Here is a 23,436-nt window from a genome sequence, read left to right as displayed (position 1 = left end):
CTATTACCCAATAAGTACAAGACTAACTGTTAGGTTCTAGAACAGCACATGGCAGGCAGGGTAGTACAAAAGAAGGGCAGTGGGTAAGTTAGACTTGACGAACGCTTGGCTGAGGCCTGAATGTGACCTGTGCTGGGAGCCTGGTCTGACCTGGTGCACGTGGGCCAGATGACGGTTGGTCTCCCTGGATCCTGGCTTGCCCTTTTCTACGGGACTGCAGCCGTCTTTCCCTGTTGGCCCTCATTCAGTAGGAATATAAACAGGTGTTCCTTGGGACAGTAGCCTTGGACATTGGAGTTCTCTTTATAGAATGTGTGACTGCCAGATACTGCCTTAGTTTATAGGCAGTGTATTTGGTTATGTGGCCCTGGGGTCTTTGGGACGGTGGGGGAGATGGAGGATGGGTAGCAGGACACATTTCAGGCAACACATGAAGATTTGCCTCTGGCTCTGGAAAAGTGGAAAGCCAGGGGCAGCCAGATGGATCCTCCTATTGATTCTCACTAAACCATGCACTGGAGGGAGCCACTGGACCGGAGCCCTCCCTACTGCAGGTCCCACTGACCTGGCCAATGGCTGCCCTTGCCTTCTGTTTGACAGGTAGACTCTTTGTCCTCCAACCCTGGCCTGGGATGTGAAGAATTGATCCTTTGTTCTCTGGCACGTCAGGCAGAACCGGGCTCGATGCCAGATGGCCAAGCGGCACCAACTAGACAGGCAAACTAATGGGCTTGACCAGCCTTGGGTGGCACTCTTTTCACGCTAGCTGTGGGTCTGGCTGCGGGGAGGCACAGACTTTATGCCTAGCACATTAGCAGAACTGGTCTGGGAGAAGGCAGAACCCCAGGGAGATGGAGCTGTCTCATACAATGCATCTCATGGGCCAGCAAGGCCAGTTGGAGATTCCTTTGTCTTCGGGGTCAGGTCATGTTCTACTAGACACACTAATTTTTGTTGCTCTAAATTGCCATATCCCTGAGCCTTTGAGACTTTAAAGAAGGGCTAGAGGCCACAGACTCTGTCTCAGTAGAGCCTCTTGGTCACAGGAGACTGCACCTTCTGTGTGACTGGCCATCCCCTCCAGATTCTGGAGGAACCTGGGGCTAGGGGTCACGGCTCCACACTATGTCACAATGTCCTGTCTTTTCTCAGGGGCATGAAGGTAGATGGCCTCTTCCTTCTGCTCAGCCCCTGTAAGTCAGTAAGAATCCAGAGAACTGGGACCCCAGCCTTGAAGAAGGGTGTTAATTTGAGGACCTGATTACATGTGTCCTGGATGGTTTTCTGCCTTCTGGGCCACTGTCTGTCACTGTAGAGCAGCTAAAGTATCTGAGGTGTTTTAGGGGTGCATGAGGTTCACTATACAATCCATTATGTCTCTGATTGATTCCTGTGTAGCCTGGACGGGAGGATCCGTGAGCTCCTCTCCTAAGGTGGAGCAACCCTTACCATTTCCAGAGTGGAATGTGGGGGAGGTGAGGTGTGGGGCAGAGAACAGCCTGGTGCAGCCAGTACCACACATCTGTAGACTCACCTGCTGTTAGTTTGGAGAGTTAATTGCCATACCCTTGTACTTTAAGCTCTGGGATGTGTACTGGGCTTAGAGAATTCTGTCTAGCTCTTGGCCCCAGTGGAGAAGGTTGTTAAAGGACTCTGATGAGGGCTCCACTTTTTTTTTCTTTCAGGAACCACCTAAGATTCAGCATTTAATAATTAGGAGATAACTTATCAGGACGTGAAAACACTTAAGTCTGAAAAACTGGGAGGGGAAGGGGATGAACTGACTTTATAAACGAACTGTGTAAGTCGTGAGAAGAAGGCATGCTTTGTGAAACCTTTGTACCTTCAAGTCCCTGTCTGGGTGCTACTGTTGCTACTGTTGCTACTGTTGCTCCCAGCACTTGGGGAGGCAGAGGCGGCTGGATCTCTGAGTTCAAGGCCAGCCTGGTCTACAAAGGGAGTGAGTTCCAGGACAACCAGGACTACACAGAGAAACCCTGCCTCAAGAAACAAAACAGAACAATAAGTAACTACTATAAATAATTATAGTTAGTTACAATTCTTTATAAGTTATAATTATTTATAGGACTTAGATAAATGAAGCCATTTGTTTTTCCCTTGGCTTGAGAAGACAATGTGCTAGGTGTCGGTGTGAATCAGTGGCAGGTGTCACTCTTCTGTGTGGCAGGGATCTTGTTTGTGCCTTCGAGTTCTATCCCAGCCTGGGCCATAAGGTTCTGTGATGTTTTCTCCAGATTGTCAATATGGCTACTTATTTGCTGTCCATTCTAGTTGGGAATGGTCTGAAAGTCACCTCGCTTCTGCTGCAGTGGTCTGTCCATCACTAAGATGATATTTTGTCTCGTCTGTCTGGGCTCCATCTTGCCAGCTCACGTGTTGCCCTCGTTGGTGGTGACATTTCTTCTTTATCGCTTAGCCAGTGTTCAGTTGCTGTGAGGAGACACGGTGACCACAGCAACTCTTATAAAGGAAAACAGTAATTGGGACTGGCTTGCAGTTTCAGAGGTTTAGTCCATTACTGTTATGGTGGGAATCAGGGCAGCGTGCAGGCAGATACGGTGCTGGAGAGGTAGCTGAGAGTTAGTTCTACATTCGATTGGCAGGCAGCAGGAAGAGAGAATGACACTGGGCCTGGCTTGAGTGTTTAGACCCCAGAGCACAGCTCCAGTGACATACTTCCTCCAACAAGGTCATGCCTTCTAATCCCTGTCAAGTAGCACTACTCCCTGATGACCAAACGTTCAGACATATGAGCCTGTGGGGGTCATTCCTACTCAAATCACCATATCTACACTTCAGTTTCTCAGCCAAGATGCCCCAGCCACTGCTTTATGAGACAACACAATTTTGGAGGCCCCTAGCCCTTATTAGCAACTGAACACACCAGTGAACTGAATAGGGGCTGCTATGCTGAGGGCAAGACCCTCAGTGGAAGGGGCTAACACCTGCCTCTCTCAGTCTCTCTGATCTCTCTGAATCTTCACGAGCATGTGTGGTGGTCTGAATGAGAACTACTGTAGGCTCATATATTTAAATGCTTGGTCATCAGTTGGTGGAACTATTTGGTAAAGGTTAGTGGGTGTGGCCTTGTTGGAGGAGGTATGCCACTCAGGGTGGACTTTGAGGTTTAAAAGCCAATACTAGGCCCAGTCTCTCCTTCCCTCCCTTCAATCCTTCTTCCTCCCTCCCTCCTTTTCCCTCCCTCTCTTCCTCCCTCTCTCTGCCTCCATCTTGTGAATCAGATGTAAGCTCACAGTTTATACTCCAGCACTGTGCCTACCTGCCTGCAGCCATGCTCCCCTAACCTTCTGAAACTCTGAGCAAGTCCCCAGTTAAATGTTTCCTTTTATAAGTTGCCTTCACCATGGTGTCTTTTCACAGCAATGGAACAGTAACTAAGACAGTATCTCTGGAGCTTGTGTTCTTCTGGCCTTCTGGGTGGTGAAAGGTCCCAAGGTATTGTCTTCTTCTGAGCATCCATCCTAGCCTGGTGTATAGTCATCTGTGCAGGTCACTGGCCAAAGCAAGGATGCAGGGTGTCCAGTGTTCTGATGGCTAAAAGGCACATGAGAAGGGCAGTTTTCAAGGTTTTCTCATAGGTCAAGAACCAGAGCTAGCCATGGACGACAGGGTCAGGGCCACTACCATGGATTGCTGTGGCTCTCTGTGGGGAGCTGTCATCATTTTTTCAGCTTGTATAGGATGCTGTCCACGTGGACTTATCTCTTTTGTTGTTGTTTGCTTGTTTTCAGACAGGGTTTCTCTGTATAGCCCTCACCTGGAACTCCCTCAGTAGACTAGGCTGGTCTTGAACTCACAGAGATCCTCTTGCCTCTGCCTCCCGAGTGCTGGGATCAAAGGCATGTATCACCACTGCCTGACTTGGATTTACTTCTTACATGTTAAGTAAGATAATTTCTCAGAATTTTCATTAACTAAGTAAGTAATTCTGAGATATAATCTCACTATGTATATAGCTCTGCCTGGCCTTGAACTCACGTAGATATGCCTATCTCTGTCTCCCCAAGTGCTCAGATTGAAAACCACCATGCAGGAACTGTCTGTGCCTCTTGAGTGCTGGGATTAAAATGTATTCATTTTCGACATCACTGTCCTCTTTCAAAGGTTCCTTTTTACCCCAAGATTAAGAAAAAAAAAATCGCCAGGCGTTGGTGGTGCATGCCTTTAATCCCAGCACTCGGGAGGCAGAGTCAGGCGGATCTCTGTGAATTCGAGGCCAGCCTGGTCTACAAGAGCTAGTTCTAGGGCAGGCTCTAAAAACTACAGCAAAACCCTGTTTCAAAAAAAAAAGTCTCTTTTCCTTTTAGTATAAAGAGAGCTTTGAAGAAGAAAATATTACTGGAGTTTGATCACACATCTGCAGAATGATTGGCCCATTCCCAGATCTCTATTACCCACGACAATTAGGGAATGTGTGTCTAAACACCCCCAAAAGTCCACCACCACCACTGGGGCAGCTCCCTCTGAGACTGAGGATTAACATGGAAGGTGCAGAAGGAGAAAACATGAGTCTGAACAGGGAAATCTTCCTGGGTCAGACAGACATCCCAGCTGCCAGGGCCCCACCTAGTGATACAGGAGGAGGACGAGGAGGAGAAGGAGGAGGAAACCTAGTGAGGGAGGGGCCAGCATTCCCTTCTGAATTTAAGGGAAGTCAGATTCCTCTTTAGGTTACAGCAGTTAAACCAGGTTACTGGGGTGGGGGTGGGGAGTAGAGGGTGGGGCCTGGGGTGGCACCTGAGCCAGCAGGTGAGCTTCTTAGGGATTTAAGTTCAGTTTTCCCTGAAGCTGTGTCCTACCTGGCATGCTGAGAGAGGGCTGTCTCATACTCAAGGCAGTGGGAGGTCTTGACCACTATTTCCCTGCCCATTTCTGTTGGAGGCTCTGAGTCAGGATGCTGTCCGTCCTGGGAGGCACACAGAGGTAAGGTGGTATGGCTTTAGGTGGTCAGCGTAGGGGGTGGGGGGCACTTGCTTTCCTTCTAGAATAGTTCAAGAAGCTGACAAAATATGTTGACGGTTTTCTGTCTTTGAAAGGAAGTTGGCTTGGATTTGGGGAAATCAGTGCAGACACCTTCTTGAAATCAATCTTTTTAGATTTCCTGTCAACTTTTTTTTTTTTTAATTTTTCTGATACTGAGGATTAAACCCAGGGATTTCACCTTCAGCTTGTGGTTGAAGCAAGCCCTCAATCATAGCGTTATACCCCAGGCCCAGTTTCACTTTGGACAGGAGAGCGTTTTTTGTAGTTTGGGAAGCCCCTGCATGAGAAAGCCACACTCTGAGCACAGAGATATGGAGCAGTTTACCTCGATTATTTGGGCTGGAGATTTTGGTGGGAAGGTACTGGGGTCAGGGACTTATTAGCTTGGTTAAGTGACTTCTGTCCTGCCCTATGGCTGGGTCCCTCCCTGGTTTTTGTAAGAATGTCTGGGCTATGAGCCCCTGGCATAGTGCCCTGATTCACAGCTGTAGAGAGAGAGTTGGCCCCTGCTCTGAATCATGTAATTCCCCCCACCATGGATATCGCTGGCATATTGTAAAGAATAGGCTCCTAGTTAGTGAGGGGTAAGGCACAAACCTCTGTAACTTCAGGGCAACCCTTAGCTTAGGGGATTCCAGGTTCCCGTTGCCTCTAGGGACCCGAGTCTGATGGTGGAAGGCCTTCTGAAAATCTGTGCTCCTAGAGTGTTGAGTCCAGGGAAAGTCTCCTTCAGGGACAGAGCTGCCCATGGGGACCTGTGTGACCTTGTGGATAGTATGTATCTCCGTGTGTGTGTGTGTGTGTGTGTGTGTGATGTGGCCATGGAGTCTATGTGTCCTTCTGATCAGCTGTCACTTGAGACCAGCTATTGGATCCCACTTTGGAAGCTGGCTTTGAAGAGTAATGGGTAAAGTAAGGGCATTTGGGTACAGTCTGCCACATGTGGCCACATGTGGGTGAGGTGAGAACTGAGGCTGAGTGTGGTGTCCTATGTCTGTGGTGTGACAAACCTTTCCTGGGGAGACACGACATACCTATCTACTCACCACAGATAGGGAGCCTATGACAGATACCACCCAAGTCCAGCTTGGTGAACCAATAAGTTGTATTGGAGTTACAGGAATTTATTACAGGAATATGGGAGAGTTTATTTACCGGAGCAGAAGGGACCCAAAGACAGCTGCCACACCAAAGCTTACCTCGGCACAGGTGACAGCTCACAAAGCTGAGACCCTGCAGCACAACCAACAGCCGGCAGGCAGCTCAACAGTTTAGAGTGTCCTTTTCCAGGAACCGTAGAAAAGCTTGCGTTGTGATGCAAACAGGCCCTGGAGACTAATGGCTAGTTCCCAAGTAGGTAGTATATGGTTTTGTTTGTGAAGGCCACCTGACCGTATTGTAGACCTGCATCCTTAGAACCTGGCTGGCTGAGAGCCAAATGACGCCTTCGCCAAGATGCAGTCAGGTGTGGGAGACATGGAGGAGAGGGTGGTAATATTAATTAAAACACTGCTTGGCCCATGAGCTCTAACTTCTTTTTTGAATTTTTTTATTACTTAAAAAAATTACCAATCCAAATTCCCACTTCCTCCTCTCCTTCCCCTCCCCTCACACTCCCTCTACACACCCTTCCTCCACCCCCCTCCAATCTTAAGAGAGGACAAGGTACCCTGACCTGTTGAAAGTCCATGGCCCATTACAGTAGGAAGGATGGTTCTTGGAGTTTTCATGTCATTTGTGACATGAAAAACTGAAAGGAAGCATATTTCAGAGGCTGTTCCTATTGTCCACAGATCTACCTGTCTACTGTTTAGAAGGTGTTTGTGTGTGGCACCCAAAACTCTCTGGTCCAGGGATGCCCAACTTTCTGAATCACTGGCAAGTGATTCATGCTGTGGCTCTCCAGGGGGTCCTAGGCTGGTCTCACCTCCCTATACTGGTGGGTAGAGGTCAGGTTACCCATTGACTAGCATGACAGGTGGCCCTGGGGCAGACAGTTTATCTCCAAGGCCTGCACTGGATAGGTTGAGGGTGGGTTAGAGGTGCCACAGTTGAGAAGAACAGAGGTCTGGCATCTGGGAAGGGGTGTGTTGCACACATTCTTACAAGTAGCTTTGCTTCTTGCCTCTCTGCATAGGTGTCTCAGACTGGGTAGGGTTTACCACCAGAGCATCTAGGTGGGCCAGATTGGAAGAACTGTACAAGTTTTCTAATACTCCCAGGACCACAGAGTGTTTGCCACTTCTGGGAGTAACCCTTGTCACACAGGACTCAGCCACCAGCAGGGGCTAGCCCACCCCTGTTCTCTGGGCTCTGCAGGAAGAGGCCATGACTACTGTTTCTCTCTGAATCATGCTGGGATCTATTAGAGTTGTGGCCTTAGACTTTCACAGCCTTTCTTTCCAGTAAAGGTTGGGGAAGGATGGTGGGACCAGGTGCTTGGGTAAAAAGATTTGATAATTTGAGTCATTCCCCATAAAGTGTTGTTTGTCCTGGTAGCTCACCAGAGTCTGACAGCCACACTGGGAAAGGGAATTGGAATATTCCACTGGAGAAGGGAAGTAGAACATTCTGGAGACTGTTTTCTCCAGGCAGCAAACCTCCTTTGTTCTGATGTGAGATTCCCCCTGTATGATATGAATATATTTTATTATTATTATTGGTTAACAAAGAAGCTGCTTTGGCCTATGGCAGGGCAGACTATAGCTAGGTGGGAAAACTAAACTGAATGTAAGGAGAAAGAAGGCGGAGTCAGACAGATGTCATGTAGTTGCCCAAGAAGCAAGCTGTGAGGTAACAAACCATGAGCCTCATGGTAAAATATAAAATAACAGAAATGGGTTAATTTAAGATGTAAGAGATAGCTAGGAATATGCCTGAGCCATTGACCAAACAGTATTGTAATTAATGAAGTTTTTGTGTGATTATTCGGGTGTGGGTGGCCGGGAAACAAAAATGTGGTCTCCATTTACACTGGTCCAACTAACCTATTTGTTAAAATTACCCAAGCTTGGCTTGGGTGATTTAGCAGCAGATAAGGTGACATCTTTGATGTTCAGATGGGGTCCATACCTTCTTTGGTAGTTGGGGCAACTGGATCACAAGATTCCTTTACACTGGCACCTGTGACCATGTCTAGCAGGCCATCTTGGTGGAAACCTCTTGATTCGAAGAGCTGAGTGAGACACTCAGGCTGTGGAAAAAGTGGAGTTGGAGGGCTTGAGAGGATATCTGGGGGACTAGGTTCTAAGCAAAAATCTTAGCTTCTGTCCTCCATCTAAGGGTAGAATAGACAAAGGTCTGGGGCTGTCTGGGTGTGGAAGATGGTGTCCAGGTAGGGATGTGTGGGAGTCATGGGAAATATGCCCCCTCATATCCATGTTCTTTTTTGGGGGGGGGGTGCAGATTTTAAGACAGGGTTTCTCTCTGTAACAGTCCTGGCTGTCCTGGAACTTGCTTTGTAGACCAGGCTGGCCCCAAGATTCACCGGCCTCTGCCCCTCATGTGCTGGGATTAAAGGTGTGTGCATCACCATACCCAGTCATATGTATGCTTAGTTCCTAGAACTTGCATGGTGGAAGATAAGAAATGACTCATGCAGGGTGTCCCCTGACCCTCACTTGCATGACACAGCGTGCATGCATACATATGTACAATAAATACCTAAATGTAGTGAAAAGTTTAAAGGAAAAAGAAATGTCTCGGGTCATTGTAGCTGGAAGCTGGTTTATGACCTGGAGCCAGGCACCAGATGGTTTTATGTCATGGATCTATTCAGAGAGAAGTCCTGGGAAAACAGTGATGGTCTGTGAAGCTGGCAGAAGGCTTGCAAAGGTTTTAGACATGCTTACATCTATCTTGAGGGCAGGAGGATTCACAGTGGAAAGTGTTCTGTTTGTTTCTTTGTTGAGACAGGGCTTCTCTGTGTAGCCCTGGCTGTCCTGGCACTCACTCTGTAGACCAGGCTGGCCTCGAACTCAGAGATTTGCCTGCCTCTGCCTTCTGAGTGCTGGGATTTAAAGGTGTGCTCTGCTCACAGTGGTAAGTTTAAGTCAATGCTTTGAGAAAGAAGGAAAGAGTTTCTTTTGCTTTCTGCACACGAAAATCAAGATTTATTTTAAAACACTGAAGTTCCTATTTGTCCTCATGTAGAGGACCGGGCTGGGTCTCAGGTCTTAGACTATGACTTGTGTGGGTCCCCAGCTCAGGCAGGGAGTGCGTGTGAAGGGTTATGAGCTGTGTTGAGGCAGGGGCAGGTGGTAGGCTTGGAGCCCTCTTCAGCTTATGATTTGGGAGCCCTGGGCTGTCCCTGTAAAGGTGCATTCCCAGCAAGCTCCAAGACAGATGGTTAGTGGGCGCTGAAAGTTTATGAATCCGAGAGGAGGCCAGTGAAAGGTGGCCTGTTTGAGGAAGGATTTTTATGTGGAGGACCAAAGTGATGGCTGGGGGAGAACAGAAGGTGAGCTATTGTTATCTGGCTGGGTTCCTCACCGTTCTTATCAAGTGGAAGTCATACTGTCACTATATAATGTTATATACACATATAACATACTCTTATTATACCCTAACTATAGAAGGCTGTAAACAATTCACTACCATGCAGCCAACTTCTCAGGGAGTGGTAACCGCAATGACTCAACAGCTTTTAACTTGAGGTGGTGCCTACACTGGGCTTGGAAAGACCCTCTAACTCATGAGGAATCTTCAGCAGAGACTCCAGAGCCTCATTGCTCCTTTCTGTTTTCCCCCTGCCTCGGTGTCACCCCTGCTCATCGGGCAGAGAGAGGACCCTGAAACTGAGGACATTTGGCCAATTTTGGCCCAGTGTGGTTGTGATGTCTGTCTAGTTTCTTCCTCAGGGTAGCTCCTGAGCTCTTTGTCTATACAGACTTCCCGGGAGTGTTGGAGACATGGCTGATACCCAGCAGAGGTGACATGTTCCATCCTGGCTAGGGTAGAGCTTTGAATGGCACAATGAGGTGGGCATTGGGTAGTGGGGCTGCCCTGGGGTCCTAAGGGGGTTTTTGTGCTCTCCAGTACAGGTATAGTAAGTAGATAATGTCATCATGGAATGCCCACATCTATCATGGCTTGTGTCTTTGGGAGCCCCACTGAGGGTGTGGAAGACAGAAGACAAATAATTTGGACTGGAAGAAGCTCAGTTAATGGCTGTAGTCCCTGAATCAGATGTGTAGGAGTAGCCTCAGGAGGGTTTCTGTCATATGTGGAGCCCCGGCTTTATTTATGCAGAAGACCTGGAAGATCTGGCCCTCTTGGAGCAACAAGTATCCTTAGCCCTTAGACTAGGATCCCTAAGGACTGTTTCCTGCCAGACATGTCCGGTGCTCCTTGAAGAGGTATGGCTGACTCTAGGCCTGGACTAGGAAAGTTGAAGATGAGCTTGGTAGGTTAGCGAAGAAGCTGACAAAGACCAGAGAAAGGCAGTCAGTAGCAGGCCGGATAGATATTTCAACAAAAGCCTTTTAACTGCAGCCCCGTATGCAGCTAGGACACAGATGGACTCACCTGGGAGACAGAGGCTTAGGGCGGTGGGTACTGTGAGAGAGAGAGAGAGAGAGAGAGAGGGAGGGAGGGAGAGGAGGTGGGCAAGGCCCACCTTGTAAAGGGAACATAGTGAATGTGCACAGGAGATGCTCTTAGTGGCTGCAGATGAGTCCTCATATCTTGTCACGATCCCTAGGGCAGGCCAGGCCAGGCCAGATGCCCCAATTTTAGCAGGTACAGTGAGGCGGGGTGGGGTGGGGAACACTTACTTATCTCAGAGTACCAGGAAGAAGCTTCCCAACTGCCTTTCCACACCCGTTTCGAGCTTTGGCCACTGTGACACATCAACCCCGGGCCGTGTACAGCAGGGGCCACTGTTGTACACACCCCAGAAAAGATACGCAGTCTAAAGCCTCCAATTGGGGCCCGCAAGGATGTGTACCATCTGTTCCTACTGCTTCAGTCTTAAATATCCTGGTAGGAAGAGATCAGAGAACAGCTGGTACCCAGGCAGCTCAAGCAGTGAGCCCTTCGAAGGGGAACCTAGGTAAATGCTTTGTCTACAACGGCAGCAAACGCTAGCAAATCTAACTAGATGTAAGGAAAACATAAGACAGAGGAGCTTCATGTTGACAATATGATTAGAGGAACTGTGTCCTGGGGGATGAGACTTACCACCTCCCTGGTCAGGTAGGCAACACCTTAAGCAATAAAGCCCTGGTTCTTCACATCCATGCCAACAGTTCCTTTCTGGCCTGAGAAATGTATGACCTCGCTAGGTCCTGCCATGTGTGCAAACTCAGCCTGGACCGGTCATTCTTCGGTGACCCCGGGAATGCTTGGGAATGAGAAAATAAAGAAGCCAGGAAAGCTGGAAGCACAAGATCTTCCATAACCTGATGGATAATGACAAGCAAGTTTATTAAGAAGTATAGCATCTTACATGTTGTTTGTAGGGGGAAATTGGACAGAGTCAGCAAAAGGCTATCATACAACAGGATAGCATCAGCAAGAAGGTATCAGCAATGTTGTACAAAGGGAACATAGGGTATCTCAAGTACACCAAGTTGTTGTCGATTTTTTTTTTTACTCTTTGCTCTTTGGGGGCCTGCCACCCACCTCCCAAATTAATACACACGGAGGCTTATTATTACTTATAAATGCCTGGCCTTAGCTTGGCTTGTTTCTAGCTGCCGGGTTCTCCAGCAGCTAGGGCTGAGACAGAGCTAGTCCTGCCGGTCTTTCCCTGGGGCTGAGCGCGATGGTGAGTGTCAAACAACCTAGACCTCCCCCCTGGCCACCGAGGAGAAACACACACTGAGCCGGGAGTCTGTCAAAGCAGGATTTTAAACTTTATTGCATCAGGGCAGGAACTTATATAAGGCCGAGGTAGTGGGCTGGAGTCTTGGGATGGGGTGAGGTGGAGTGCGGTATAAGGGCCAATAATATCCTGCCATGTCAGTGGTGGCTGGGCAGAGGTGGGCCTAGGTCAGGCTGTGCTGAGTTAGGCTCAGGAAGTTAAACTGGGCCTCACCAAATTCAAGTTAGGCTTAGGAAGTTACACTGGGCCTCATGAGGTCAATATCTAGCCAGCTTTCCTTAACTTAAATAATCTCATCTACCTTTTACCTTGGGGCTTATAGTCTTCTTTTCTTTCCTTCTTCCTTCCTTCCTTCCTTTCTTTCTTTCCTTCTTCCTTCCTTTCTTCTTCCTTCCTTTCTTTCTTTCCTTCTTCCTTCCTTCCTTTCTTCTTCCTTTCTTTCTTTCTTCCTTCCTTCCTTCCTTCCTTTCTTTTTTCTTTCTTCCTTTCTTCCTTCCTTCCTTTCTTTTTTCTTTCTTTCTTCCTTCCTCTCTTTCTTTCTTTCTTTCTTTCTTTCTTTCTTTCTTTCTTTCTTTCTTTCTTTCTGTATTTCTTACTTTCACTCTTAAGTCTATGGCTGGCTGAGTGGCTGGTCCCTTCTTTTCTCAAACCTTGGTCTCTCTCACTCCCCCTCTATTTATTCTATCTGCCAGCCTCACCTATCCTTTCTCCTGCCTCATTATTGACTGTTCAGCTCTTTATTAGACCATCAGATGTTTTAGACAGGCAAAGTAACAGAGCTCCATAGAGTAAAACAAATACAACATAAAAGAAGGCAACACACCTTTGTATCATCAAACAAATGTTCCACAGCATAAACAAATGTAACACATCTTAAAATAGTATTCTACAACACCAAGTGCCACAGATCAGCACTCAGTAGCATTGAGACTGGTAACCATAGCTCTTTAAAGAGAAGAAAAATTAAGTTCTTAGGATCTGAAGCCTTAGCTCCCTGCAAGGTCCTGGCCTCAGGTCATTACTGACCTTTACAAGTATGTTTAGACAATGACTCTTTCCCATGCCTCAGGGTTTCAGGGGAAGTCCCAGACTAACCTGGCCCTTAAAACTTAACTTCCTCCTCCTCCTCAAAACACCTAAAAATTAGGATCTACAACTGAACCTCAAGCCACAGGGTATTAGTGGGTTTTCACATAGAGGTGAGGAGTGGGTGATGTTCCAGGGTTCCTCCCTGCCAGCTACCATGGGTCTGCTCTCAATGCATGGCAGAGAGGTCGTCAGGCAGGGTCCCCCTGGGAATGGTGACCGAGTACATCGTATAGCCTTTTAGACTGAGCATCCGGGAGTCATATAGTCATCAACAAAGCTCAGGGACCACGCCCAGGAAGGTGCTAGATACAGCTCTCGGAGAACTGGAATCCTAACCCACTCCATCTGTTGCCCACTTAGATTGTGGGCGCTATCTTTTTTATGTCATGTGGTGTATGAGGCACAGCAATATCAGGAGAGCACCACATGCTCCTGGTAACTGTCCATGTGTCCTTCCAGAGCTTGTCAGAGAGCGCAAAAATCCTGTCACGATCCTGTTTCTAGGAAAAGGAGGAGCCAGTGGGATGCTTGGGAACCTGGGGCGCAGGTGCCTCCTCACAGAGCAAACACAGCAGTGTGCTCACTAGAAAACCAGACCCAGACATTGAGAGGTAAATACACATCCTAGGTGTATAGGCAGGGAGGGCTACAAAGGTAGGGAAACAACCCCAAACCAAGATCTCCAAGGTTAGGAAGAGATGGTTTTCTAATACTCTATTGCATGTCCAGGGATGTCCTGGGCCAGGGTGGCTGTGCCTCATGCAGTAGCTCTGTGTCCTAAGAATTAGGACCCAGCAGAGGCCTGCCCTCCAGGCAGCTCTGGCACCTGAGTAAGCTTTTCACCGTGACTTAGCTTGAGGCACAATCAGCCCCAGAGCAGCAGCGAAAACACTTCTGCTTCTGCTTCAGAGGATGGAATGCCAGCACACTCCCTCTCGGTCCCAAGGTGTCCACTTGCCAGCCAGCTGCCTGATGTAGCCCCTCCCCACGCAGGGACCCTTAAGCAAGAGCAGTCCTTCTGGTGCTTTGGAAGCTAGAGACTGTGAGAAGGAAGTGTGTGTGTGTGTTCCTGGGCTTGAAGACAGCACCTCTTTTTGTCCTCACAGGATAGGGTCGGGTGGGGAGAGGAGGCAAGCTCTGTGCCTGTCTTCTCATCAGGACACCAATTCCGATGTTCCCATGAGTGTTCTTATAAGGGCACTAAAACTGCTTTCCTATTGGGGGCTGGGGCCTTAGCCTGGGGCTCAGTCCATGCATCTACCCTGCAATCACCCATTTGCAGCTCAGGGGCCTGGGAGGCCCGAAAAGCCCCCCAAGTCCTAGGTGATCAGAGATGAGCATGCCTGGGTACCCTGCTCCGGGCTTGTAGGCTGTTGTTACAGGGTTCCTTGTGGAGCAGTGGGTGGGGCTGCGTATCCAAGCAACACTGAGCTGCTACTGCCCACAGGTCCTTCCATGTGGCACTCTTCTTCCTGGTGCTGGTTGTGCTCCTGATGGCGAGCTTCCTGAATGTGGACGTCGAAATGTTTACGCCGTAAGTTCTGCGCAGGCGCCTTATGCTCTGGGAGGCTGAGCTCTTCTCCTGCAGCTCCAAGAGCGCTCACGTTCTCACTGAGCCTCGGAGTCCTCTCTGGGAGAAAGTGCTAAGCTATGCTTGTCCTGGGCATGTATCCTATGATGGCAAGCCTGCTTGGAAGCCTTCTGAGGCAGCTCTGGGGAGCAGGCGTGGCTTAGTCAGCCCGGCCTGGGAAGGGAACTGAGCAGAGCTGGGTCTACAGTGGGAGCCGTGGGAAGGCCACCTCCCAGTCAACAAAACCGCTTGGCTTTTCTAAGCATGGCTTTTGGGTGGGGAGGTCACAACTGTACTCCTTTGTCACTAGGCCCCAAAGCACTCACTCCCCTGCCTGCCAGGGCTTCCCCATCCAGAGGGTGGCCATCTATTCCCACTTGCACAACCAACTGCCTCCCAGGCCAGGATTCCGGGTGGGTCTTATCTTCCTGGCCTTCATGCATCCTCCGGTTGGATTTGTATGACGAGGGGTAAATTGTCCTCTGAGGAAATACACTGTCCCAAGACCCACTGGATCCTGCTCCTCACCATCCTTGTCCATCTTATTGGCCTACATTAGCACAAGAAGCTGTGGACTGGAGAGACGCCTTAAAGAGCATTTTCTTTCTTTTCCAGAAGACCAGGGTTCAATTCCCAGCACGCACATGACAGTTCATGACTGTCTGTAACTCAAGTTCCAGTGGATATGGCTCCCTCACACAGACATACATGCAGGTCAAACACAAATGCACATTTAAAAAAAAAAGACAAGAAGGTGCCTGGGGACCCAGGCCATCTGGGTGTATCCTGGCATTTGTTAGGCTGGTTATCTTGTCTGAAGTCATTGGACCACTGCCACACAGGGTGCCCTGGGAGACCGACAGCAGGTTTGGGGGCCTAGGGGAATGCTTGGGGTTTTAGGTATGAGTGTATAGCTTGTATGAGAACAGAAAGTATAGAAAGAACAGCTGTTGAGGGCATCTTGTTGCAAGGGGAAAATCATATCTGTCACAGAAAATCCCCCCCGGACCTCAAGATTACAGAGTGGTGGTGTTGGGGGGGACGGGACGGGACGGGACACAGCACTGGAAGAAAGCAAAAGGAGACAATGTAGAGAATCCCATGTTGAGAGGTGCTACTTGGGGGATGCTGCTGGGGGTCTGTGGCCCCTTTAATGATGGTGGCCTACACCGTCTCTCCTAGTCTGCTCAGGATCAAGGCCCAGGACTCCTCCAGGGACTCTCCGCCGGTCACCAACATCATGTTCCTCAAGACGCACAAGACAGCCAGCAGTACCATGCTCAACATTCTCTACCGCTTTTCGGAATCTCACAACCTGTCCGTGGCGCTGCCCAAGGACTCTATGTTCCACCTGGGTTACCCCTGGCTTTTCGTGGCACGCTACGTGGAGGGCATGGAGCAGAGTGGCCCACAGGATCATCACTTCAACGTCATGTGCAACCACTTACGGTTCAACTTTCCTGAGGTGGGAAACGTGGAGGCGGGAGAACGGGTGGGCTGGTGAGTGACCGTGGTGCTTGCAGGGGTGGAGGTGGGGTGTAGAGTCAGTGGAGGAGTCGTCTGAAGTTGTAGGGGTGGAGAGGCCTGCCTGCCGACCCTGCCATTCTCTTCAAGTGGCCAGTGGCCTGTAATTGCTCTTGGCATGAGACGTGTAGCCCCAACTCTGTCTTCTTGAGGGCATCTCAACCCTCTCTCATATCCCTGAATTTCTGGGTTCTGGAAGAACATACTGGGCTTTTGTTGCCCCTGAACTGACCGTTGCACCTGCTCCTGCGGTGTGCGAAGGAGTTGGGACAGGTGGGAGTTGGGAACTTTGTATAGTCCCATCTAACACAGGACTCTTGGGGTACCACTTCCTCCTTTTCCAAATAGGTGCAGAAAGTCATGCCCAATGACACTTTCTACTTGTCCATCCTACGAAACCCAGTTTCCCAGCTGGAGTCTTCCTTCATCTACTATAAGAGATATTCGCCTGCCTTCCGGAAAGTCAAGACCTTGGACCAGTTCCTGGCAGATCCGTGGAAGTACTACAACGTCAGCGTGGGCCTGAAAAATGCCTATGCAAGAAACAACATGTGGTTTGACTTTGGCTTCGACAACAATGCTCAGGCTGAAGAGGGCTACGTTCGCAGGTGCCTCTCGGAGGTGGAGCGCCAGTTCCAGCTGGTGCTCATCGCGGACTACTTCGATGAGTCCATGGTGCTGCTGCGCAGGCGGCTGCGCTGGCAGCTGGATGACGTGGTGTCCTTCAAGCTGAACCTACGCAGTCAGCGTACGATCTCGCACTTGAATCCAGAGAGCCAGGAGCGTGCCAAGCGCTGGTGCGAGCTGGACTGGCAGCTCTACCAGCACTTCAACCGCACGTTTTGGGCTCAGCTGTACGCGGAGGTAAGCCCCCGCCAGCTCAGGGAAGAGCTGGCGCAGCTGCGGGCGAGGCGTCGCGAGCTCACCACCCTGTGTCTTCAGGACCCCGAGCCCAAGAACACGACGCAGATAAAAGATCAGAATATGCTCCCCTATCAGTCCGGAGATGCTGAAATTCTGGGCTACAATCTTAGGCAGGGTCTGGACAATGCTACACTGCACATCTGTCAGAGGATGGCGATGCCAGAGCTCCAATACATGGCCCACTTGTACGCGCTGCAGTTTCCCGACAAGCCTCCCAAGGACATACCATTGCCGAAAAAGTAGGGGTTTGCTAAATGACCCTTTCTCCCCAGGCTTCCCGGGGAGCCTTAAACTTGCCAGCCTACCTTTCCCAAGGGAAGAACAGGGTGAAACCTCTGTGTAGAGATCCACCTATCCCCAGCTCTGGGGAGAGGGCCCAACACCTAAGACAACAGGCACAGCTGGACTCTGGCTGAACCCAACCATTGTAGAGACACGTCCTGGACAGGCCTGAATGCCTTTAATTATCTGTCCGCAAGAGTCAGTCTAAACAGGCCATCAGGTGAACATCAGCCTTGGGGAGCACAAGGGCTTAGGCAATGGCCTGGTGACCCATGAAGAGACTCAGAAAGACTCCCTGGGAGTTTCTAGCCCCACAGATTCAGCACTGGACCCAGAGCCAGGCTTGCATAGCGTGCGCAGGCAGCAGCTCAAAGGTGGGCCCAGGGGAGATGGGTGAACAGGTGGCCTCCCATCTTTGGCTTTCTGAAGAACGGTGTAGACAGAGACGTGAAAGTTGCTGGTTAGCTGAACACAGGCGGGTCCACCTTATAGTGTCCCACTGGACAATCCCGAAGGAGAACGTGCCGGACTTGACAACGGTGCTCAGAGGGTCCTAGGGACCTTTGGTTGCCTTGGAAACCACGATGTGTATAGTCTCAAGGACTTTTTTTTTTGGTGCCTCTCTTTGTCATTTGTGGGGAGCTACTAAGTCCCCAGCCCCCAGTTCTTGCGGGATGAGAAACCTGGTTACCTGGGGTGCCTAACACCAAGTAGCCTGGGAAAAGCAAGGTGCCACTGTCACATGCTCAGCCTACAGCTTCAGCTTGAACTTTGTGTTTGTTGAGCCTGAGTGAAGGCTTTTCTTCTGTGTAGGAGCCTCCAGCTCGGGGCAAGAGGGCCCGTGCTCCTTTGGACAGCAATTTAATAGGGGTACTTTAAGAAAAATAATTGTCAGTGAGTTTAGAGATGGTACAACGAATTTATCAATCCAAAAGAACATTGTAAATTGAAAACTGACTTTCCCAAAGTGAACAGAGTTAGTCAAGAATGCCATGGTGGCACCGGCCTTTAATCCCAACATTGGGGAGGCAAAGGCAAGCAGATTTCTGTGTTCAAGATTATCCTGGACATAATAGTGAGTTTCAGGACTTCCAGGGCTACAAAACAAGATCCTGTCTCAAAAGAGAACAAAACAGAAAACCACAAACAAACAAAAAACCCAACCAATCAAACAAAAGCGAAACCAAGCTTCTGAATTTGGATGAAATTACTCTTAATAAACTTGTGTTTTCTTGAAGAGCAGGAAGTGCTCTTAGCCTCTGAGACATTTCTCTGGTTCCTTAATTAGAACTTTTCATTCTTAGTAGACTTAATTCTTTTTCTTTTTGTCAGTTGTGGAGACTGATCCCAGGATCTCGAGTGTGCTAGGCAAGTGATTTAACAGTGAGCCATGTCCCCAGCCCTGAACCCTTAATTTCAAGAAAGACTCAGGAAGAAAGAGCATTCAGTTGTTTCTTTCATTCATATACATGTATATGTATGTAAATATATATGTGACAATTGAATATATGGGACAACCTTCAATTGTCTCATACATACATACATATATATATGCATGTGTGTGTGAGCAATTCATGAAAATATTTTGTTTCTTTGAAAACATGCTTTCTCTCAGAAAAATGTTCTTTATGTAGAATAGGATATATTTGTTGGCAGACACCCCCACACACACTATTTTCTTAGACTATAAAAAGCCAAGAGTACTTGAATTACAGTCAGCCACTGATGTTTCATTGTTTTGTACGTAGGAATGATTCATGAGTTTTTATGACTTAATTTAAAATTTTTATAAACATGGATCCCATTTTACTCATACATTATTTTTTTACAACTATACCTAGAATAGACATAAAAATTAAGTTATCAGTTAAGCAAAGTAATATTTATTTCGTATTAAAGACTCTACCCAAAGTCTAATCATTGTCCCAATACACAGGAAGCAATAATGGGCACTGTCCTGCACTCTAATCTATATTTATTTTTTTCACACAAAAACACAACTCTCACTTCAAGGGGATAAGAGATAGTTTATTCTGGAGCCAAAGGCGAGTGAGTGATCATGACCCAGGAACACCAATTTAGGTTACCTTGAACTTCTATTCCTACCTGAAACAGTTTGATGAAGTTTTCATAGTACCAGAACAAAGAAAGTCATAAATTAAGACACATAAAAAAATATATCGGTGGAAATGCTAGGCAGACGGGTCCCAGGAAAATGAGGAAATCCCTGCTATAGGCCTCAGGTCCCTGACTGATGACATTCTGAGCGTTCGGGTGGTGGAAACCAGGGTCTGTTTTACTACATTCTCAGAGGTTTATGTCAGCGCCCATAACTGTGAGTCCATTCCACCTTGCCTAGAGGTCAGAGTTCAAACTTGTTTTCTTTCCTTCCTCCCTTCCTCCCTTCCTTCCTCCCTTCTTCCCTCCCTCCCTCTTTTTTCTTTTTTTCTTTCTTTTTTTCTTTCTTTCTTTCTTTCTTTCTTTCTTTCTTTCTTTCTTTCTTTCTTTCTTCCTTTTTTGGTTTTTCAAGACAAGGTTTCTCTGTGGCTTTGGTTCCTGTCCTGGAACTAGCTCTGTAGACCAGACTGGTCTCGAACTCACAGAGATCCTTCTGCCTCTGCCTCCCGAGTGCTGGGATTAAAGGTGTGCGCCACCACTGCCCTGGCTCTGTTTTGCTCTTTCAAAAGTTGTTGTTGACAACAAGTGGCTACAAGACAAGAGGCCCTGACCTAAATGGCTAATTAGTAATTTGAGTATGAGGGGTAACAGCTCCATCTTGGCCAAAGGTCAGAGATGCTCTCTTTACAAAGTCTGTTGCCTCCTCTTCTCCTTTTGGAGTGGAGTATAAAAAGACATGTGGAAACTAAAGGGCCGGTTCAGTATTCACTTAGTGTCCCTACCGGTGGTGTTCTATGTTTCATCTCTTATTTCTCTCTTATCTCTGTTCCCTTCTGCTTAATAATTATTATAATCCTCATGCTCCTATCCTGGAGCGTGTGAATCCAGTTGAGGCTGGTCCGCGACAGCTGTTCCCATTAGTCACAGGATGATGCTAGGTCAGACACGGGCGGGCAAGAAGTGGATAAGGGGCTTGGCTGTGCTGGCAGTTTTATGTCAGTCTGACACAAGCTGGAGTCATCTGAGAGGATGGAGCCTCAACTGAGAAAATGCCTCCATGAGATCAGGCTGTAGGGAAGACTGTATTTTCTTAACCAGTGACTGATGGAGGAGGGTCCAACCCAGCAGGGGGTGGGGCCATTCTTGGGCCCCTGGCCCTGGATCCCATAAGAAAGCAGACTGAGCAAGTCAGAAAGCAGCCCCCCTCCATGGCCTCTGAATCCGTTTCTGGTCCAGCTTGTCATCCAGTTTGAGTTCTTGCTTTGCTTCCCTCAATTCAGGATGTGTGAGCCAAATGAGCCCTTTCCTCCTCAACTCTCTTGCTCACAGTGTTTCATCCCAGCAACCCTAGTGATCACAGGCTCTGGAGAGAACTCAGGAGAAGTTGCAGCATCATCCCAGCCTCTCCACGACTGAGATTCTAACCAGTTAATCAGCTTTAGAGGAAGTTTAATGTAGGCTATGGTTCTTTCTAGAAATTTGTCCCAAGTCCCTCTGTTTACCAACCGTCACATTTTGTGTATCTAGGGGCCACATAGCTTTGTTGTCTCACATCCCTGGGGTCTGGTGTAGCTGAGGCTGGATGAAGACACCGTCCCTCCACCCCGAAAGAAAGTCCAGAGAGGAAACTATTGAAGAGATCCCTTTGAAACTGTGATAGTGTGGATCTTCACAGCTGGTGATTTCTCGCAGACAGTGGGGAAAGGGGTAGGCTACCAGGAGTGTGACCATGCTCCCGTGACTGTATGGCTGTATGGGCAATACAAATTGGACTTGCTGTTTTGTTTTTTTTGGGGTGGGGCACAAGGATGGAAGGAATGGGAATTGGGTGTAATCAGGTGCATTGTGTGAAATTCCCAAATAATTAATAAAAATATTATGTTGGGAAAATCCCTAGATTGAGTATATGTTTCCCCTGTATTTATTTATGTTCTATAGACTATTTATACTTATGATATTGGAAAAAAACCACTATCCTTTAATTTTAGGTTTTCTTTTGGCCAGTTTGATCTAGTTATAATTTCATTGGAGTGGCTACCTCTAATTCTTCTTCTTCTTCTTCTTCTTCTTCTTCTTCTTCTTCTTCTTCTTCTTCTTCTTCTTCTTCTTCTTCTTCTTCTTCTTCTTCTTCTTCTTCTTCTTCTTCTTCTTCTTCTTCTTTTGGTGGGAGGGCACTGTCTTATTGTGTATCCCTGGTTGACCTAGAACTCACTGTGTAGACCAGACTGGCCTCAAATTCACATAGATTTACATGCCTCTGCCTTCCAGGTGCTGGGAGAAAGGAGTGTGCTACCATACCTGGCTTAAACTTAAATTTAGAAAACAAACAAACAAACAAAAAAACAAAACTTAAATTCTTAAGAAAGATTGATTTCTGTATCTAAGTCATCAAAATTCTTAACTGTGGATACTGACATGAAAAGATTTTAAGTCTTATGATTGTACAAAGGTTTTAGTTTGGAAAAGTAAATGAAAAGTCACAGGAGGAATTGGGCAGCAAGATAGTATCCTTCTAAAAAATTCTAACATAATTATCTTTGCCTGTGACCTTCATTATTACTAAGAACTATGATAGAAAAAGAGATCAGCCCTGCTAGAAATCAGAATTTGTTATAGGCCTTGTAGGTGTAATCCTTTTTTGTTTGTTTGGTTTTTGTTTTTGTTTTTTGAGACAGGGTCTCTCTGTGTAGCCCTGGCTGTCCTGGAACTTGCTCTGTAGACCAGGTTAGCTTTGAACTCACAGAGATCTGCCTGCCTTCATTCTGTACCTCTCACTCCCTCTGTCTCACTGGCAAACCACGCCCCTGCCAGATTCTAAAACAGAGTTCCTATCTCTGCCTAGAAGTCCTGCCTAGTCTCTTCTGCCTAGCTATTGGACATTCAGCTGTTTATTAAACCAATCAGAAGGCGCCCCAGTCAGATGAGGCAAAACAGATAACATACTCACAGGGTACAGAAAGATTTTCCCAGAGCAGGTTCCCCTTCCAGAGCTTCTGTTGGATGTGTTATTGTCCTTTTGTTAGCTATGGTAAGCAGGAGACACAGCCCATAGTTTCCTCCAGCAGAATTTTGAGTTCTCTAACTCTTTAGGGAGCTCCATCCAGGTAAAGAGCTGAATGGCCAATAGCTAGGCAGGAGAGGGATAAGCAGGACTGCCAGGCAGAAAGAATAGGAGGAGAAATCTAGGCTTGAAAGAAAAGAGGGAGGAGAGAGAAAAGAAGAAGGAGAGGAGGACACCAGGGACCAGGCACCCAACCACACAGCCAGCCATGGAGTATGAAAGAAAGCATGATATATAGAATAAAGCAAGACAAAACGTTCAGAGGCAAAATGTAGTTAAAGGGAAATGGGATAATTTAAGTTAGAAAAGCTGGCTAGAAACAAGCCAGGCTGAAAGGCTGGACATTCCTAAGTAAGAATAAGTCTCCGTGTAGTTATTTGGGAGCTGGGTGGCAGGCCCCCAAAGAGTAACAAAAAATAAAATGAAACAAAAACAATTACAGCATAGAGTGAACGAAAATTCTACAAGAAAGAAGAAGCCACACCCTCGGCTGAACCTTCTTCTGATGAACAGGTTAGGATCCTCAAATGTGGGTAGAGAGGTTCCAAAGTTGCGGCTTCAGTGCCTAGTCACTGTTTATCTTGGCCGCTCTTTAGCTTCCTTGTGGTTCGTCTCTGTCTGACCTAAGAGCCTTGTGACTAACAGGTAAGGCCCTTTAGAATGTTTAAACAGACTCCCGTCTTTTCCCAACGCAAAGGCTCAGCGTGTCATCAACTAGAAATGACAGAAGAGATTGCTCCACTTTAACTTGCTTATCTAGTGTTTCGATCAGTGTATTTGAAAAGTGCCATGATTTATGACTTTTTTTGTACTGTGACCCTAAAAGTTATATCAAGCTATTATCACATGGTAACATGCAGTGGGAGGTACCCTAAATCTGTGTGCTTCAGGCGTGGCCACTCATATTTGCCTCCAAAATAAACTAAGTCTTTTTTTAAGAAGTTTTATTTTATGTTATGTGAATAGGTGTTTGGCCTGCGTGTGTGTCTGTGCACACACCCATGTACCTGGTGTCTG

The 23,436-nt window shown here is 47.7% G+C and overlaps 1 protein-coding gene across 1 annotated transcript; it reads left to right on the top strand.

Moving 5' to 3' along the window:
- The first annotated feature begins 4,768 nt into the window (after positions 1–4,768).
- On the top strand, positions 4,769–18,906 carry Gal3st2 (galactose-3-O-sulfotransferase 2). The gene is made up of 4 exons (XM_075951814.1): positions 4,769–4,965; positions 14,388–14,474; positions 15,693–15,975; positions 16,383–18,906. Exons 1-4 carry the CDS (start codon positions 4,937–4,939, stop codon positions 17,199–17,201), a joined length of 1,218 nt encoding a protein of 405 aa, XP_075807929.1. The 5' UTR covers positions 4,769–4,936; the 3' UTR covers positions 17,202–18,906.
- Positions 18,907–23,436: the final 4,530 nt, after the last annotated feature.

The sequence above is a fragment of the Microtus pennsylvanicus genome, chromosome 17, assembly GCF_037038515.1.
Source record: "Microtus pennsylvanicus isolate mMicPen1 chromosome 17, mMicPen1.hap1, whole genome shotgun sequence".
Lineage (NCBI taxonomy): Eukaryota > Metazoa > Chordata > Mammalia > Rodentia > Cricetidae > Microtus > Microtus pennsylvanicus.
The sequence above is the reverse complement of the archived record's forward strand: the minus strand, read 5'-3'. Positions and strand labels throughout refer to the sequence as shown.

What these genes read in the sequence shown, in the direction of transcription:
- Gal3st2 (XM_075951814.1), top strand. Translation starts at nt 4,937, where the DNA reads ATGCTGTCCGTCCTGGGAGGCACACAGAG. An exon ending in GTCCTGGGAGGCACACAGAG is followed by an intron (nt 4,966 to 14,387) that starts GTAAGGTGGTAT and finishes TACTGCCCACAG; the next exon opens with GTCCTTCCATGTGGCACTCT. An exon ending in GACGTCGAAATGTTTACGCC is followed by an intron (nt 14,475 to 15,692) that starts GTAAGTTCTGCG and finishes CGTCTCTCCTAG; the next exon opens with TCTGCTCAGGATCAAGGCCC.